The sequence below is a fragment of the Agelaius phoeniceus genome, chromosome 23 (genome assembly GCF_051311805.1).
Source record: "Agelaius phoeniceus isolate bAgePho1 chromosome 23, bAgePho1.hap1, whole genome shotgun sequence".
Taxonomy (NCBI): domain Eukaryota; kingdom Metazoa; phylum Chordata; class Aves; order Passeriformes; family Icteridae; genus Agelaius; species Agelaius phoeniceus.
The window spans coordinates 4,877,535-4,895,440 of record NC_135287.1 but is presented as its reverse complement, the minus strand read 5'-3'; the positions used below and the strand labels follow the sequence as shown (position 1 = coordinate 4,895,440).

Sequence of the window (17,906 nt, the reverse complement as noted above, 5' to 3'; positions counted from 1 at the left end):
TTGGCCTTGATCTTAAAGGTCTTTTCCAACCTGGTTATTTCTGAGAGTTCCTGCCACAGGTCAGTAACCCTTTTAAAAATCCACCCAGCCCCCAAATGCTCAAGCAGCACCTGGTTCCAAACCCCTTTTCCCACTGCAATACCCACATGCATCATGCTCAGCTCAGCATCAATTATTTGTATTTAGGGATTTTTTTTCCTTTTATTTGCACTGGTCAGCTGGTACAAACAAGTGAAGGCAGAGACAGTGTGATGCCCATTAAATAGTTTTTATTCTTTAGGACATGAATTGCATTCCCACTCATTTACAGTACTGTAAAGTGCAATGGTTTTCATCTCCCACCTGCGCACACTTTCAAGTATTTAAAATGCCCAGAAAAGAAAAAAAATGGTTTTGTTCCGTTTTTAATATTTTTTTTTCCTCTTTTCTTTTTTTTTTACAGCAGCTCAGTTATGGAGTTATTAATCTGGCAAAATAAACCCAGATGTGCCTACAGGATTGGGTCCTTCACTCCAACCCCCAGACTGGGGGTCTCCTCCAACACCAACTGCCAGTGGAATGCATCTCCCAGCGTCCTTAATCCACCTCCTCGATGGTGGGGCCGGAGGAGGCTCCCCCGGAGGGAGGAGCTCCACCCCCAGGGAATCCTCCAGGCATCCCCCCGGGCATCCCTCCTGCGCTCTGGTACAGCTTGGTGATGATGGGGTTGCAAACCTTCTCCAGCTCCTTCTGCTGGTGCTCAAACTCCTCCTTCTCGGCCGTCTGCAAGGAGAGAAACGAGAGCTCAGCTGCTTCTGCTCGCTGGGCACAGCCCAGGAGGAAGCAGCACAGCCTGGGTTACACATTTCAATAATCTGGGTTTGGCCCCAGCCCAGGGGGAAGCAGCACAGCCTGGGTTACACATTGCAACAATCCCCACCAGGGTTTGGCCCCAGCCCAGGGGGAAGCAGCACAGCCTGGGTTACACATTTCAATAATCTGGGCCAGGGTTTGGCCCCAGCCCAGGAGGAAGCAGCACAACCTGGGTTACGAATTTCAACAATCCCCACCAGGGTTTGGCCCCAGCCCAGGAGGAAGCAGCACAGCCCAGATTACACATTTCAATAATCTGGGCCAGGGTTTGGCCCCACAGCACCAAGCCAGACTTGCATCAGACGCACAATTATATTATTTCTGCTTGGTCTGGGATCTCAACATTGCTCCTGAACATGATCCTGGGAGGGACTGGAACTCTGTGCTGCCCAGCTGTGGTCGCTCAGACATCCAAGGAAGGAACTTGGACCAACACCAGTCTTTCGACTTCTGGTGGAAACTACGAATGGCTTTGGAGTCTCTTTCATCACAGCAACCAGTGCCCCTGCAGCTCTCACTGCCCTGTGGAACCCAACATGCAACCTGACAAACCTGGTTCTTGTCCAGCCAGTTGATGATCTCATTGCATTTGTCCAGGATTTTCTGCTTGTCATCGTCAGAGATCTTGCCCTGGAGCTTCTCATCCTCCACGGTGGCTTTCATGTTGAAGGCGTAGGACTCCAGGGAGTTCTTGGAGGACACCTTATCCCTCTGCTTCTCATCCTCTGCCTTGTACTTCTCTGCCTCCTGCACCATCCTCTCAATGTCCTCCTTGCTCAGCCGGCCTGCAGAGAACACAGATCATGAGTTAGGACTTCCTTTGTTAGTGAAATGATCTCCAATTCTCAAACATTACACAATTTAAATCTGGGGGCACAGAAGAGACCCACAACATGCCTTCTTAATAAATCATGATGTACCACACAACTTAAGGCTCACACGAACAGAAATCTGATTACATCACATTCTAACAAACAGCAGGCAGAGTTTGACAAATCCATGTTTAAGTGCCCTGCCACCCTCAGGACAGCAGATCCTCACCCTTGTCGTTTGTGATGGTGATCTTGTTCTCCTTGCCAGTGCTCTTGTCCACAGCAGACACGTTCAGGATGCCATTGGCATCAATGTCAAAGGTGACCTCGATCTGAGGGACCCCTCTGGGAGCAGGGGGAATGCCAGTCAGCTCAAACTTGCCCAGCAGGTTGTTGTCCTTAGTCATAGCACGCTCTCCTTCATACACCTAAGGAGAAAAACCATCACATTATGTCATTAAAGTCGTAATGGGTTAATTAATTACTGTCCTGAAGGGATGTGGTCGCTCAGACATCCAAGGAAGGAACTTGGACCAACACCAGTCTTTCGACTTCTGGTGGAAACTACGAATGGCTTTGGAGTCACTTTCATCACAGCAACCAGGAATTTACAAATTACAGGAATTCAGCACCTCTGGCCTAATAATTACTTGAAATGTTAGCCAGTGAAAGCACTGACAGTGTGTTGTTTGCTGTCCTAGGGCTCTCTGCTCACCTGGATCAGCACTCCTGGCTGGTTGTCAGAGTAAGTTGTGAAGGTCTGGGTCTGCTTGGTGGGGATGGTGGTGTTGCGCTTGATCAGCACTGTCATGACCCCTCCAGCTGTCTCAATACCCAGGGACAGGGGAGTCACATCCAGCAGCAGCAGGTCCTGCACATTCTCAGACTTGTCTCCAGACAGGATGGCAGCCTGCACAGCTGAGGGGAGAGAGACACAGCATTAAAACCCTGCAGAACACCCCCTGTGAGCTGAGCTGATGCACAGGGCTGCACTAAACCCCTCCAAAACACCCCCTGTGAGCTGTGCTGATGCTCAGGGCTGCATTAAAACCCTGCAGAACATCCCCTGTGAGCTGTGCAAATACACAGAGCTGCACTAAACCCCTGCAGAACATCCCCTGTGAGCTGTGCTGGTGCACAGGGCTGCACTGAAACCCCTGCAGAACATCCCCTGTGAGCTGTGCTGGTGCACAGGGCTCGCTCAGACATCCAAGGAAGGTACTTGCACCATCACAAGCCTTTCGACTTCTGGTGGAAACTACGAATGGCTTTGGAATCTGATTCATCATTGCAAGTCCAAGGGGAACTCCTACAGGATTGAGGTGGGAAACCCAGGCCTACACCACTAAGTGAAGGGATTAATTACCTGCCCCGTAGGCCACAGCCTCATCAGGGTTGATGCTCTTGTTGAGCTCTTTGCCGTTGAAGAAGTCCTGCAGCAGCTTCTGGATCTTGGGGATGCGCGTGGAGCCCCCGACCAGGACGATGTCGTGGATCTGAGACTTGTCCAGCTTGGCGTCCCTCAGCGCCTTCTCCACGGGGTCCAGCGTGCCCCGGAACAGGTCGGCGTTGAGCTCCTCGAAGCGAGCCCTGGTGATGGAGGTGTAGAAGTCGATGCCCTCGTAGAGGGAGTCGATCTCGATGCTGGCCTGGGTGGAGGAGGACAGGGTGCGCTTGGCGCGCTCGCAGGCGGTGCGCAGGCGGCGCACGGCGCGCTTGTTCTCGCTTATGTCCTTCTTGTGCTTGCGCTTGAACTCGGCGATGAAGTGGTTCACCATGCGGTTGTCGAAGTCCTCCCCACCCAGGTGGGTGTCCCCTGCTGTGGATTTCACCTCGAAGATGCCATCTTCGATGGTCAGGATGGACACGTCAAAGGTGCCGCCACCCAGGTCAAAGATGAGGACGTTTCTCTCAGCGCCAACCTGCAGGAAACATTAAAAAACACTCTCAGTGCTTAATTCCTACACTGAAATTCCTATACTGAAACACCTTCCTCACTGGGCAGACAGTGACCCTGGGGCAGTGTTCAGAGGTCCCAGCATGTGGGAAGAAAATTGACTCTGTATTTCAGAACAGTGATTTGTTACTTTATGATATATGATATTTTATGATGTATTGTTTTATTATATGTGTATGACACTTTATTATATATGAAAATAAAATTGTACGTTAAAACTATACTAAAATAATAAAGAAAGTATTTCATCAGAAAGCTAGCAAGGAATACAAAAGAATGACAATAAAATCTTGTGGCTGACCAAAAAGCCTTCCCCAGTGTAGTTCCCACTGATGGGTGCACAGCACACTCCACCCTGTCCAGAGTACAGGCTGCTGTGCTGCTCTGCTTCAAGACAGCTGGGCTGTGATTGGCCATTAATTAAAAACAACCACATGAGAGCAATCAAAGATGCACCTGTTGCATTCCACAGCAACATATAATTATTATTTACACTTTGTTTCTGAGGCCTCTCAGCAAAAGGATTTTTCATAAAACACATCAGCAAGAGGACCCCTCCATACCTTCTTGTCCAGCCCATAGGCAATGGCAGCTGCTGTGGGCTCGTTGATGATTCTCAGGACGTTGAGCCCTGCAATGGTTCCAGCATCTTTGGTGGCCTGGCGCTGGGAGTCGTTGAAATAGGCTGGGACAGTCACTACAGCATTGGTGACAGTCTGCAAACACAGCAAACGGCTCAGTCAGGGCTGGCAATGCTCACACACAACTGCTCACCACACCCCACTGCAGCCCCAGCCTCACCTTTCCGAGATAGGCCTCTGCAATTTCCTTCATTTTGGTTAAAACCATGGAGGAGATTTCTTCTGGGTAGAAACTCTTGGTCTCGCCCTTGTACTCGACCTGCACCTTGGGCCTGCCAGCATCGTTCACCACAGTGAAGGGCCAGTGCTTCATGTCCGACTGCACCACGGAGTCATCGAACCTGCGCCCGATCAACCGCTTGGCATCTGGAAAACAACAGTTAAATACATTAATAACAGTCATTTCTAATTAAAACCCTAATATTCTTACTAAATATGTGAAACATCCTAGATCACCATCCTTGACATTATTACTTCCCTGTTAAGACTCAGCTACAAACACTGAATTTTATTTCTTTTACATGCATAAATTCAATGCTATTACCTCTAAAATACTGTAAATGCTAAGCCATAAACCAGATTGAAACAACTGGTTAAGATTACTCAAGACTAACTACCCTGAAAAATCAACTACAGGGCAAACATTTTCCTCACCTCTAACAAATTTTAGCTTTTAATATCACAACCTTATCCTGACTAGAAGTAACTCAAGTACATAACCTTACTCTTAATAATTCACTAAAAAATGTGGTTTTTTTTCTTTTTTTTATTTTCAGGATAAAATCTCTTTATCCACTAAATAATGTGCCAATCCTGCAGCCTCACCAAAGACTGTGTTGGTTGGGTTCATGGCCACCTGGTTCTTGGCAGCATCACCGATGAGCCTCTCTGTGTCTGTGAAGGCCACGTAGCTCGGCGTGGTGCGGTTGCCCTGGTCGTTGGCAATGATCTCCACCTTCCCATGCTGGAACACGCCAACACAGGAATAGGTGGTGCCAAGATCAATCCCGACAGCTGGTCCCTTCGACATCTTGTCTGAAAAAGCAGGAAAAATAAGAATAGTTTAGTTAAAAGGGAAGATGAAGCTTGACCAGAGAAGTGGTCCAATTTCTTTTTTATAATGTTCAAGGGCAGGCTAGATGGGGCTAAAATAAAAGGAAAAATAAGAGTATTTTAGTTAAAAGTGAAGCTGATATAGCTTGCATAGAAAAATTGTGGCAATTTCTTTTTTTAAATGCTTAAGGGCAGGCTGGTGGGGTTGGGAGCAGCCTGTTCTAGTGGACTGTGTCCCATTGCAAGGGGCTGTAACCGGATCCTTTCCGGTCTGACCGGTTCTGAGCTCCGGGTGATACCGGAACTGCAGCCCCGTTATCCCACGTGGGCCCAGCCGCGCACACCGGGTGCATTCCCCGCCTCCGCCGCTTGGCGTCCCCCGCACCACGTGACGAGAGACTCCAACTCCCAGCGTGCCCCGCGCCGCCCGCGCAACGTGACGGTGGCGGCGGGGGCGTGTCCAAGGGCTGCCGGGAAATGGAGTCCCCGCCGGGCGGGCCGCGTGTGCCAGCACAGCCGCAGCCCCGTGAGACACCGACCCCCCCTTGGAGCCGTCCCCTCCGGATCCCACACGTGGCCGTTCTCCACCCCCGGGCGCTGCAGCACCCGCTATGCCCCGGCACCGCCCCAGGCCGCCCCCCAGCGAGGTAAGATGGGCGCTGCGGCTCCCGGAGCCCTCCCCTTTTCTCCCCTCCCCCGTCTCAGCAGAACCTAAAAGGATTGGGGGGGGGGGGGGGGGGGGGGGTGAAGGAAATAAAGCGGAGTCTCCGCTCCTCCCCCTCCCGCGGCAAACCGCATTTAAGAGGTAAATGTAGAAAGACCAGGATTAAAAAAAAAAAAAACCCAGCGGCCCAAAATAGGTCAGTAGTCGCTATTCCCTCCCTATCCCCGCAGCACAACGGTTCCTGAGGACATAAAATCGCCCGGGAGGGCCCTCCGCCTTTTCCAGGGCACCCCGAAGTTGCCTCCGGCACCCGCCCTACGCCATCCGAGGGCAGCCGCGTCCCCGCTCGCCCCTCCCGTGCCGCGTGGTGCCCCCCCAGCCCCGTTACCCGCAGTCCGGCCCGGTCTCTCGTTCACACACTGGGCAGCCTTTCAGCTCGGCTCCGGCTCGCTCAATGCCCCGCGACCGCCGCGCTGCCTTTTTATACCCGCCCAGAACCTTCCAGAAGGCCACGCCTCCCTCGCGCAGCTCTGACCAATCAGCGCGTGGATCCCTCCCCTCTGCCCGTCAGTGATTGGTCCCTGTCGCGCGTGACGTGCGCCGGAAGGGGGCGTTGCGCGCCGGCCGGCCCCGCGTTCTCGAACCTTCATGCGCTTTCCCCGCGCCCCCCCAAACCCCGCGGTGGGCGCGCCTTTCCTCGCACTTTGACCAATCAGAGCCCGCATTGCTGGTGACGACACAAGAGGAAGGCGTGGTGCGGGGAGCTGGCGGGCTTTTTAGCCAATCGCCGCGCGGCGCGCCAGGTCTTTATTTGCATATTTCGCAATGGGGCAGGAGGAGCCAATCGGCGCGCGGGAATGGCGGGTGATTTGCATAGAGGGCGGTGGGGAAGGAGAGCGGCGGGGAAGGGGAAGCGCAAGATGGCGGCGCCATGAGGGGCGAGCCTGGGCGCAGCCCCCGGGATCCCCCTGTGCCCGCTGAGGTCCCTCCTTCCCCTCAGGAACGGCGGCGTTCCCCGATCTCGTAGCCGCAGCCATCGCCGGGCGTTTCCCGCAGCGTGTGCTCAGCAAATCCCCCGAGTACAATAATCTGCGTCCTCCATGTTCCCTCCTGCACGGCACAGGCGTTCCCCGCTTCACCCCGCGGGCTTTCTCCCAGAGGAATCCGTGTTTGGGGTGTTTTAGCCACTGGAGCTGCTTATTCCACAGAGAGAAAGCTATTTCAGCATCTCCACGTTTTATAATTAGTCCTAAATATTCCCATCCATCAGGAACCTGAGTCCAGGCCCAGGACAGGCTGGCACTCCTTGGCGTGTGGGTAACGCAGCTCCCAGCATGAATTAATTTATTTGTGAGAGGAACAGTGGATTTGTCTTTCCCAACAAGCTGTGGGTCTGCTGAGAGATAAAACCAGCACTGGGAGAGAAAGGAAACAATGGGAAGGATTCCACTGAGTGATGAATGCAAAAAGATATTTGCTTGTACAAATAAACTTTAGGTTTGCTGCTAAATTAATTTGGACATTGAAAGGTGAAAGAAACAACGGGGAAGAAAAACCCCTAAATTCAGTAAGAATTGAAAATTAAAAGGGTTATGTGTTAGAGGGGAATTTTTGGGATCAGGGAATCTGAACCTCTCAAGTTCCTCAGAATTGGGGAAAGAGAGAAGGGAAATGTGGCTGGGAAATTGGGATAAAAAGGAGGCTGAGTCCTCCAAAAATTGGAGAGACCCCAGGGGATGCCCCATGGCCTCTGCCTTGATTGGAATAAAGTTCCAGGACTGCTCTGTCTCCTTTTTGGACACCAACCTCTGGTGTTTGTGGATGAATTTTCCTAACATTTGGGAGGGGAAATGGTGGAAAACCGAGGGTTTTGGTGTCCCTGGGGATGAGGGGAGCGGGGCAGAGGTCGGGAATCACCTGAGGTCACGCTCAGGGCTGCGACTACATCCAATATTTACAGGGAATAAAGGCCAGGGAGGCTCTGGGAGCAGGGAACACAAACACCGAGTCCTGGCCAGGCTCTGGCACAGGGCACAGGGGAAAACAGGCAAGGCAGAGTGAGAAACAGCTGCTCACTTTTCATAGGTTAGGAAGGATTATTAACCCTTATCAAAAATACAACACAAGACTGAATAGAGAACAAAGGTTGCCTTTTCTGAATAGAGAAAAAAGGTGCCAGGAGCAAAAGATTTTCCCTGCCATGTGCTCAGCCCCCTCACAATGGAGGTTTTACCCTTTTTAACCCTTTAACCCCTCCCAAAGTTCTGTCTTCGCTGTCCAGTGGTGGAGATCTCTTCCTCAAAAGGGGTAAAAGAAAAGAGAGATCTCTTCCATGAAAAGGGGTAAAAACAGCACAAAAAAAGCATTTCAGGTTCTCCCAGATTAACTTTAGAGAAAAATGCTCTTGGTAACACTTAAAAACCCAGCGCAGGAGCAGATCCCTCAGCCTGCTCCCTGTGTGTGTCTGTGATAATTCCTGTGTGCAAGCCACATCCTGAGATAAGGGTGGCAACGTCCCTTTTCCTGGGCACTTTGGGGTGACAAAACGAGGGGATGTGACGCAGTGCCCTGGCTCAGTGGTGACCCAGAGCCAGCCCACAGAACCAGTCCCACAGCAGGAGCAGCGCTGGCCCCGCAGGGACGCTGCTGTCCTGCCAGTTTGTGCCTCCTGCTCCTGCTCAGGGCTGAAATTGGAGCTGGGATTTTGGGGTGGCATCCAAGGGAAGGGTTTGGAGCTGGGATTTTGGGCTGGCATCCAAGGGAAGGGTTTGGAGCTGGGATTTTGGGGTGGCATCCAAGGGAAGGGTTTGGAGCTGGGATTTTGGGGTGGCATCCAAGGGAAGGGTTTGGAGCTGGGATTTTGGGGTGGCATCCAAGGGAAGGGTTTGGAGCTGGGATTTGGTGCAGAAGGGTAAGGGGCTCTGTGTCATGGAGCACCAGCTGTGCCTCCTGAGGTAAAGGCAGCTCCACCTGGCCAGGTGAGGTGTGCAAAGCACACTCCACCCTGTCCAGAGTACACCTTGCCCTGCTGTTCTGCTCCAGGGTTACTCCAGAGATGCTCCTCACTGTAATTCCCACTAAGCAAAGTGGTAAAGTGTGGCAAAGCACGCTGCACCCTGTCCATAGTACAGCCTGCTGTGCTGCTCTGCTCCAGGGTTACTCCAGAGATGCTCCTCAGTGTAACTCCCACTGAGCAAAGCTGAGCTGGGATTTTGGGGTGGCATCCAAGAGGTGGCTTTGGAGCTGAAATTGGGGTGGTTAAAGGTTAAGGCAGGGCAGGGGAAGGGGCTCTGTGTCATGGAGCACCAGCTGTGCCTCCTGAGGTAAGGTGTGCCAAGCACACTCCCCCCTGCCCATAGTACAGGCCGCTGTTCTGCTCTGCTCAAAAATTACTCCAGAGATGCTCCTCAGTGTACTTCCCACTGAAGTGTGCAAAGCACACTCCCCCCTGTCCAGGCCACTGTACTGCTCTGCTCCAGGGTTACTCCAGAGATGCTCCTCAGTGTAATTCTCCCTCAGGTGTGCAAGCACACTCCCCCCTGCCCATAGTACAGCCTGCTGTGCTGCTCTGCTCCAGCGTTACTCCAGAGATGCTCCTCAGTGTAATTCCTCAGGTGTGCAAAGCACACTCCCCCCTGTCCAGAGTACAGGCTGCTCTGCTGTTTTGCTCCAAAGTTACTCCAGAGATGCTCCTCAGTGTAATTCTCCCTCAGGTGTACAAAGCACACTCCCCCTGCCCATAATACAGCCTGCACTGCTGTTCTGCTCCAAAGTTACTCCAGAGATGCTCCTCAGTGTAATTCACACTCAGGTGTGCAAAGCACACTCCCCCCTGTCCATAGTACAGCCTGCTGGGGTGCTCTGCTCCAAAATTACTCCAGAGATGCTCCTCAGTGTAACTCCCACTGAGGTGTGCAAAGCACACTCTTCTCTGTCCATAATACAGGCTGCTGTGCTGCTCTGCTCCAGGGTTACTCCAGAGATGCTCCTCAATGTAATTCTCCCTCAGGTGTGCAAAGCACACTCCCCCCTGTCCATAGTACAGCCTGCTGGGGTGCTCTGCTCCAAAGTTACTCCAGAGATGCTCCTCAGTGTAACTCCCGCCGAGCCCAGCGCAGCACCCCTGCCGTTGGCCTTTGGGGCGGTTTTTTGGGGTTGATTTTTTTAGAAGCGCGGGGGGAATTGCGGTGGCACCTCAGAAGAGCAGCCGGGGATGCCCCAGTGACGCTGGGATGAGCGGGCACCCGGGGGGAGGCGGTGAAACTGCGGTGAGTCAGCGCAGGGAGGAGGCCGGTTTGGAAATGACTCATCCCGTCAGAAATTAGGGGCCGTTAAACTGGACAAAAGGAGCTCGTTTGCTTGATAGCACATCCATTAAAGCTTGGCAGGCTGAAGTATTTCCTTTAAGGATTCAGTGTGGAGATGGTTTTGTTTGTTTTTTTTTTTATTATTAATTATGGATTGAGACGTTATTTTGGGGAGTGAATTTGGTATATCGAGGATCTAGCACCGCTTCTCCTTTCAGCGTTTGAAGCAGAATGGGAGGAGAAGGGAGATGATCAAAGGCATTCCTGCTGCTCACCACAGCAGCACTTACATTTATATAACTCTTGCATCCGCTGAAGTTTGCAAATCCCCCATTTCCAAGGCCCTCCCTTCCCTTTCCCAAGGGGTTCCCCCCTCTCAGCGTGTCAGGACAAACTGCTCCGGGTTAAAAATAACCCCAAATTCCCGATCCTCTACAGAAGTCCGCAACTGCACAGCTCCTCTCTGAACTCACCGGGGTTTTTAATGTCACCAGGAGCAGCGTTGCACTTGAATTAGGGACAGACAGGCCACACCTGCGAGACCACTGTGTTGTCACCCGCTTTTGTTTTAAACACTAATTACGTTGCGTTAATTTTTGCAATAATTTCAGCGAGGAGGATTGTTGATGTCTGGACCCCTCTGCGAACACCCTGGGGGAAGAGAAGGCTGAGAGAGAACCAAGCACGGCCCCTTCAGCTGCCCTGAATCCCACCCGCGCTGCCTGCATTGCTGTGAGCTGCACCCCGGCTTTACCTGCGGAGATCCGGACGGGCCGAGGAGGCTCAAGGTGTCCTGCACACCTCGGGGCCGGCTCGGCAGGAAGGTCACGGCAGGGCGAGGCTGAAACCACCAGGGGTTGTTGTGCTGGATTATTTATTTACCAGGGAGGCTTCCAGAATATCCCAGAACCTCAAACAGAACCTCAAATATCCCGAATATCCCGAATATCCCGAATATTATTTATTTACCAGGGTGGCTTCCAGCACCTGCATCCTCAGCCAGAATATCCCTCAAATATCCCGAATATCCCGAATATTATTTATTTACCAGGGTGGCTTCCAGCACCTGCATCCTCAGCCAGAATATCCCTCAAGTATCCCGAATATCCCGAATATTATTTATTTACCAGGGTGGCTTCCAGCACCTGCATCCTCAGCCAGAATATCCCTCAAATATCCCAAATATCCCGAATATTATTTATTTACCAGGTTGGCTTCCAGCACCTGCATCCTCAGCCAGAATATCCCAGAACCCCAAATATCCCGAATATCCCGAATATTATTTATTTACCAGGTTGGCTTCCAGCACCTGCATCCTGAGCCAGAATATCCCAGAACCTCAAATATCCCGAATATCCCGAATATATATATAATATATATAAATAAATAAATAATTTATTTACCAGGTTGGCTTCCAGCTGCATCCTCAGCCAAAATATCCCTCAAATATCCCGAATATATATATAAATATATATATGTATATATAATATATATAAATAAATAAATAATTTATTTACCAGGCTGGCTTCCAGCACCTGCATCCTCAGCCAAAATATCCCTCAAATATCCCGAATATATATAAATATATATATATATATATATATATATATATATATATATATATAATATATATAAATAAATAAATAATTTATTTACCAGGGTGGCTTCCAGCACCTGCATCCTCAGCCAGAATATCCCAGAACCTCAAATATCCCAAATATCCCGAATATATATATAAATGTATATATAATATAAATAAATAAATAATTTATTTACCAGGTTGGCTGCCAGCACCTGCATCCTCAGCCAAAATATCCCAGAACCTCAAATATCCCGAATATCCCGAATATATATATAAATATATATATATAATATATATAAATAAATAAATTATTTATTTACCAGGTTGGCTTCCAGCGCCTGCATCCTCAGCCAAAATATCCCTCAAATATCCCGAATATCCCGAATATATATATAAATATATATATATATATATATATATAATATATAAAAATAAATAAATAATTTATTTACCAGGTTGGCTTCCAGCACCTGCATCCTCAGCCAGAATATCCCAGAACCTCAAATATCCCAAATATCCCGAATATATATATAAATATATATATAATATATATAAATAAATAAATTATTTATTTACCAGGTTGGCTTCCAGCACCTGCATCCTGAGCCAGAATATCCCAGAACCTCAAATATCCCGAATATCCCGACTATATATAAAATATATATATATATATATATATATATATATATATATATATATATATATAATATATATAAATAAATAAATAATTTATTTACCAGGTTGGCTTCCAGCACCTGCATCCTCAGCCAGAATATCCCAGAACCTCAAATATCCCGAATATACCCAGATATACCCAAATATCCGGGGTTTATCCCCAAATAAAACCACATTTGCCTCCATGCATCACCCAGGCTTTCACATCTTTTGTGAAATGTCACCTCATTTAGACTGAAAAGTACCCAGGAAAAAAAGCCCAGCTTCCCCACGCTTCCCATGCAAATGTGCACATAGGCCTGCTTAGCTTAGCTTAAAAATGGTATTTTTAACTCCAGCCTTTTTTATTTTCCCCCTTTGGATTCAGCTTGACAGCATGAAGCCCATCACACCCCAGAAAATGGGACGAGTTGAGTTGAGCTGCAGCACTTCAGCTGCAGCACCTTTATTTATAAAACAACCGACCAAAAACAACAAAAAAAAATTATTAAATCATTGATTCAAAGGAATCAATAATAAATATTTGCTTTCCTCTGAGTTGTTCAGACACAGTACAAGTACACCAATGGCAGCAGGTAGCAGAGATGGAAGCTTGGTTTAGCTGCTGAGAAACAAAAAGCTACATAGCATTAAATGTAGGCATTTAATCACACAATTCATTAATAGCTGGTATATGACAGTAAATGCTTTAATACACTATTTTACAAAACAAGGTTTGGCTTGTTTGCTTCCCTAGTGCAACTCCTGGTGGGCTGGGGCTTGGAAAATGGAATAACTTTGGAATGATCCCTTTGGTGAGGAACTGTTCCCTTCCCTGTGAGTCACTGGTGTGTGGGCTGAGGCTGACACCTGGACACCTCCTGCATCCCAACAAGCCCAGAGTGACAGTGAAAAAGGAAAGCAAATAGTAAAGGAATAGTTGTTTTGGGGGTATTGAATAGGTGGGGGGCAATTGTAGATTTAAGGGCATTTTGTGTTAACTTTTCACCCTTTAGACTGAGGGGCAATAGTAGATTTAAGGGCATTTGTGTTAACTTTTCACCCTTTAGATGGGGGGCAATATTAGCTTTACGGGCATTTTGTGTTAACTTTTCACCCTTTAGATGGGGGGCAATAGTAGATTTAAGGGCATTTTGTGTTAACTTTTCACCCTTTAGAGATTGAGGGGCAATAGTAGATTTAAGGGCATTTTGTGTTAACCTTTCACCCTTTAGATTGAGGGGCAATAGTAGATTTAAGGGCATTTTGTGTTAACTTTTCATCCTTTAGAGACTGAGGGGCAATAGTAGATTTAAGGGCATTTTGTGTTAACCTTTCACCCTTTAGAGATTGAGGGGCAATAGTAGATTTAAGGGCATTTTATGTTAACTTTTCACCCTTTAGATGGGGGGCAATAGTAGCTTTAAGGGCATTTTGTGTTAACTTTTTACCCTTTAGATTGAGGGGCAATAGTAGATTTAAGGGCATTTTGTGTTAACTTTTTACCCTTTAGATTGAGGGGCAATAGTAGATTTAAGGGCATTTTATGTTAACTTTTCACCCTTTAGATGGGGGGCAATAGTAGCTTTAAGGGCATTTTGTGTTAACTTTTTACCCTTTAGATTGAGGGGCAATAGTAGATTTAAGGGCATTTGTGTTAACTTTTCACCCTTTAGACTGAGGGGCAATAGTAGATTTAAGGGCATTTTGTGTTAACCTTTCACCCTTTAGATGGGGGGCAATAGTAGATTTAAGGGCATTTTGTGTTAATTTTTCACCCTTTAGAGATTGAGGGGCAATAGTAGCTTTAAGGGCATTTTGTGTTAACTTTTCACCCTTTAGATTGAGGGGCAATAGTAGCTTTAAGGGCATTTTGTGTTAACCTTTCACCCTTTAGACTGGGGGGCAATAGTAGCTTTAAGGGCATTTTGTGTTAACTTTTCACCCTTTAGACTGAGGGGCAATAGTAGATTTAAGGGCATTTTGTGTTAACCTTTCACCCTTTAGACTGGGGGGCAATAGTAGATTTAAGGGCATTTTGTGTTAACCTTTCACACAAACTATTTTATGCTGTAAAAAGAACAGAAACAGCCTCAGCACCCTAAGGAGGGATGCTAGCCCTCGTTTAGAAGCTATTCAAACAGCAAAGTATAAAATTATTTGAAAAAGCAATTTCAAGAATTTCATCCATCCCAGGGCCTGGGAATTCTGAGCCAACAGGGCCTGGAGCAGCCAGGATGGATCCCCCAGAGCAGGATTCAGGCCCTCCCCAAGCCCCCAGAGCTCTCAGCACGAATTCCACAGCAGCAGAGGCTTCCAGGGCTGCCCAAGGGCTCCAGGAATTCCTGCCAGGGCGGATTCTGCTCCCTGCAGGCTGCAGAGGCTCCATCCAGAGCAGGATTCAGGCACTGCCCCTGTGCCTGACCCTCCCCAAGCCCTCAGAGCTCTCAGCACGAATTCCACAGCAGCAGAGGCTGCCCAAGGGCTCCAGGAATTCCTGCCAGGGCGGATTCTGCTCCCTGCAGGCTGCAGAGGCTCCTCTCTGCTCGCTGCCAGCCCGGGCTGGGATCAAGGCTGCCCCTTGGGCTCCCAGGCTGTTGGGGCTGCCGGGCTGGGTTTGTGCTGAGCAGCTCCTGGGGGCTCAGGGAGAGCCCTCCCGGGCCTCTGTGCTCAGGGTGAGGATCCTCAGGTGGGGGAATGTCCCCTTTGTTGGCAGAGTGGCCGAATTGTTCTTTGTCTGCTTAAAAAGGCAAAAAGCCCAGAAGTTTCTGTCTCGTTTTGGTACAAAGACGCCTCATAGGAGCTTTTGGACTTCACCTCAGAGCTGGGGCTGGCTGAGTGGACAGAGGCCAAGAGGTCTGGCCTGGGTAATTCACTAGAAAAAGAAGAGAAAGAGAACTAGAAAGAGAAGAGAACTAGAAATAGAGGAGAACTAGAAATAGAGGAGAACTAGAAGAAGAAGAGAACTAGAAATAGAGGAGAACTAGAAAGAGAAGAGAACTAGAAAAAGAAGAGAACTAGAAATAGAGGAGAACTAGAAAGAGAACTAGAAATAGAGAACTAGAAAAAGAAGAGAACCCCGTTTTGTGGGAGGTTTTAGCAGGAGCCAGAGCCTCTTGCCCTTGGCTCGTTTTTTCTCTGTAAGAGCTTTGTTATTTTGCCTTTTATTAAATCTTTTCCTGTTTCCAGCCCTACCACAGAAGCCATCCTGCTGATTTGGTGCCGTTTGGGGTGGCTGGGCTATCTCAGGTGTGATAAGTTCTCTGATAAAACCTGGCTGAAGGAGAAGCCACCGCTGAGGCGCAGCACAGGGAATGTTCAGCACTGTGAGCACCCACAGAACAACCCCCAGGCTCCTCTCACCATCCTGTGCCTCCTTTTGGCATTTTCCCAGCTCTGGAGTGGCTCAGGAGTGCTTTGAAGCACCTGAACCTTCAGGGCTCAGGGGAAAACCAAGTGCAGAGGGATCCCAGAGCTGCTGCTTCCCACCCAGCTGGGCCAGGATGGAATCCAGGACAGAGCATCCACCCCCAGCAGGAGCAGCTTGTCAAAACCCTCATGCCAGGGCTTATTGAAACTGGGATGGTTTTCCCTGCACAGCACCGGGAATTTGTCCTGCCAAGGGTTAAATCTGGGGTAGAGAAAGCAGTGGGATTTTGAGGGACTGCTCCTAGGAAGGGGAGTTCTCACATAGTGCAGGGCAAGTTTGGAAACTCTTTCCCATGTGGAGGTAGCCCAAGCAGGGCTTGGCTTTGATCAGGTTGTCAAAGGAGTATAGAAATTAGAAGTATAGAAATTAGAAGTATAGAAATTAGAAGTATAGAAATTAGAAGTACAGAAATTGGAAATTCTGGGTCTCAGTCAGAAAAGGAGATTAATGACAATCCTGGAGTGCAAGAATTACAGATCTGTGGTTCTTCTGTGCTCAGCCATCTTCTGTAGGCTCTTTCCACAAATTGGAGAAACCCTTTCCCTCCCTCCAGAGGGGTAAAAAAACCCAAACACCCTAAATTTTGAAACAGAAAATCACCAGTCCAGGGATACAGGAACCTAGAACCTACAAGCTCAGTGTCTTGTGTGTAGCAGTGCTCAGAACCAAGTCCTTCAGAGGGAAATCAGTGACAGAATTCTGCATCTGCCCCTACCTCCCATCCTTCCCTAACTTCGTATTCTGTGGAAATGCTTAACCTGGTTGCTCACAAAAAATAGTTTTTACAATTCTTGCCATTTTTTAAGAGTCTTGCTAAAGGTTTGAGCCTCAGCCCTGGCCCAGCATTTGGTGTAGAAGTGGGAGAGCTCACACAAGGGTGTCCTGATGGGAGCAGCATTTTGTGCTTGTTTACCTGTCCCAGGTGTGTTTCCTCGGCCAGGGAACCCTGCAGGCCTTCCCTGGGCTCAGCTGCTGCTCCCTCGGTCTGGCTGAGACCTTTCCCTAAGGCTTCTCCAGCCCAAACCTGGCCTCTCCTGCAGCTGGCAGCGACTGGGGGCTCTTCCCAAGGCTCCATCCAGGCTTTCTGGTCCCTTGGTGCCCCCCCTGTGGGCACTGCCTCCCTGCTGGGTTCAGTGCCCAGTTCTCCTCTCTCTGAGGCTCACAGGGGCTCTCGTGGCCCTGCAGGGCTGCCCCTGGAAGCAGAGTCAGGCTCCTGGCCCAAAGTTTATTCTGGCAGTTAAAGCACCTCTGTTTTCTTGGCAGAAAAGGTCCTTTGTCTTTAGTGGAGTTTAGTTCAGACACCTTAATGCTTCATCTCTTGTCCTTTGGGAGTGATCCTTTCATTTCCACTTCAGTTAAAGCCTCCAGTATTGCACTGAATGCAGAAAATGTGGAGCACCTGGCTGGACACCCTCAGCCTCAACATCTTCCCTTAAGACAGCACATTTTTGAGAAAGGTCCCCAAACCCAGTCCAAGAGACTTCTCCCTGCCCACAAAACCTCTCTGGAATATTAGGCATCTTTAAGTCTTTGCTGATCCCTTTTAAAAAATCCTGAGGTTTGGCTTCTTTTCACTCACACAGTTTCACTCGACAGCACAGCTTTGCTGCCGTAGGGTTTTAATGCTCATTTTTAAAGGGAAAAAAAACAACAACAACAAAAATATAATTTAAAAAGAAGCTCCCTTTCCCCTCCAATATTCTTTCTTAAGATCTTTCTTAAATCTTTCTGTATCAGAATCAGAGGGTTGGCTTCTTTTCACTCACACAGTTTCATTTGACAGCACAGCTTTGCTGCCATAGGTTTTTAATGCTCATTTTCAATGGGAAAAAAACCAACAAAAAAATATAATTTAAAAAGAAGCTCCCTTTCCCCTCCAATATTTTTTTTTCTTAAGATCTTTCTTAAATCTTTCTGTATCAGAATCAGAGGGTTGGCTTCTTTTCACTCACAC

General features: G+C 48.7%; 1 protein-coding gene and 3 non-coding genes across 4 annotated transcripts; all 4 read right to left on the bottom strand.

Annotated features, from left to right (window-relative positions):
- Positions 1 to 249: 249 nt before the first annotated feature.
- HSPA8 (heat shock protein family A (Hsp70) member 8) lies at positions 250 to 6,524 on the bottom strand. Its single transcript, XM_054647284.2, has 9 exons — positions 6,368 to 6,524; positions 5,088 to 5,297; positions 4,423 to 4,628; positions 4,185 to 4,337; positions 3,031 to 3,586; positions 2,380 to 2,582; positions 1,894 to 2,092; positions 1,405 to 1,637; positions 250 to 762 (listed from the first exon to the last, which is right to left on the bottom strand). Exons 2-9 carry the CDS (start codon positions 5,290 to 5,292, stop codon positions 577 to 579), a joined length of 1,941 nt encoding a protein of 646 aa, XP_054503259.1. The 5' UTR covers positions 5,293 to 5,297; positions 6,368 to 6,524; the 3' UTR covers positions 250 to 576.
- Positions 1,252 to 1,348, bottom strand: LOC129129646 (small nucleolar RNA SNORD14). The gene has a single exon (XR_008535462.2). It is a non-coding gene; the product is annotated as a small nucleolar RNA SNORD14 (small nucleolar RNA).
- Positions 2,168 to 2,264, bottom strand: LOC129129647 (small nucleolar RNA SNORD14). Its single transcript, XR_008535463.1, has one exon. It is a non-coding gene; the product is annotated as a small nucleolar RNA SNORD14 (small nucleolar RNA).
- On the bottom strand, positions 2,862 to 2,958 carry LOC129129645 (small nucleolar RNA SNORD14). Its single transcript, XR_008535461.1, has one exon. It is a non-coding gene; the product is annotated as a small nucleolar RNA SNORD14 (small nucleolar RNA).
- Positions 6,525 to 17,906: the final 11,382 nt, after the last annotated feature.

Coding starts and splice junctions, on each gene's coding strand:
- HSPA8 (XM_054647284.2), bottom strand. CDS start 5,292: ATGTCGAAGGGACCAGCTGTCGGGATTGATCTTGGCACCACCTATTCC. Junction 2,583..3,030: donor GGCTGTGGCCTACGGGGCAG/GTAATTAATCCC, acceptor CTCTCCCCTCAG/CTGTGCAGGCTGCCATCCTG. Junction 763..1,404: donor ACTGGCTGGACAAGAACCAG/GTTTGTCAGGTT, acceptor CTCTCCTTGCAG/ACGGCCGAGAAGGAGGAGTT.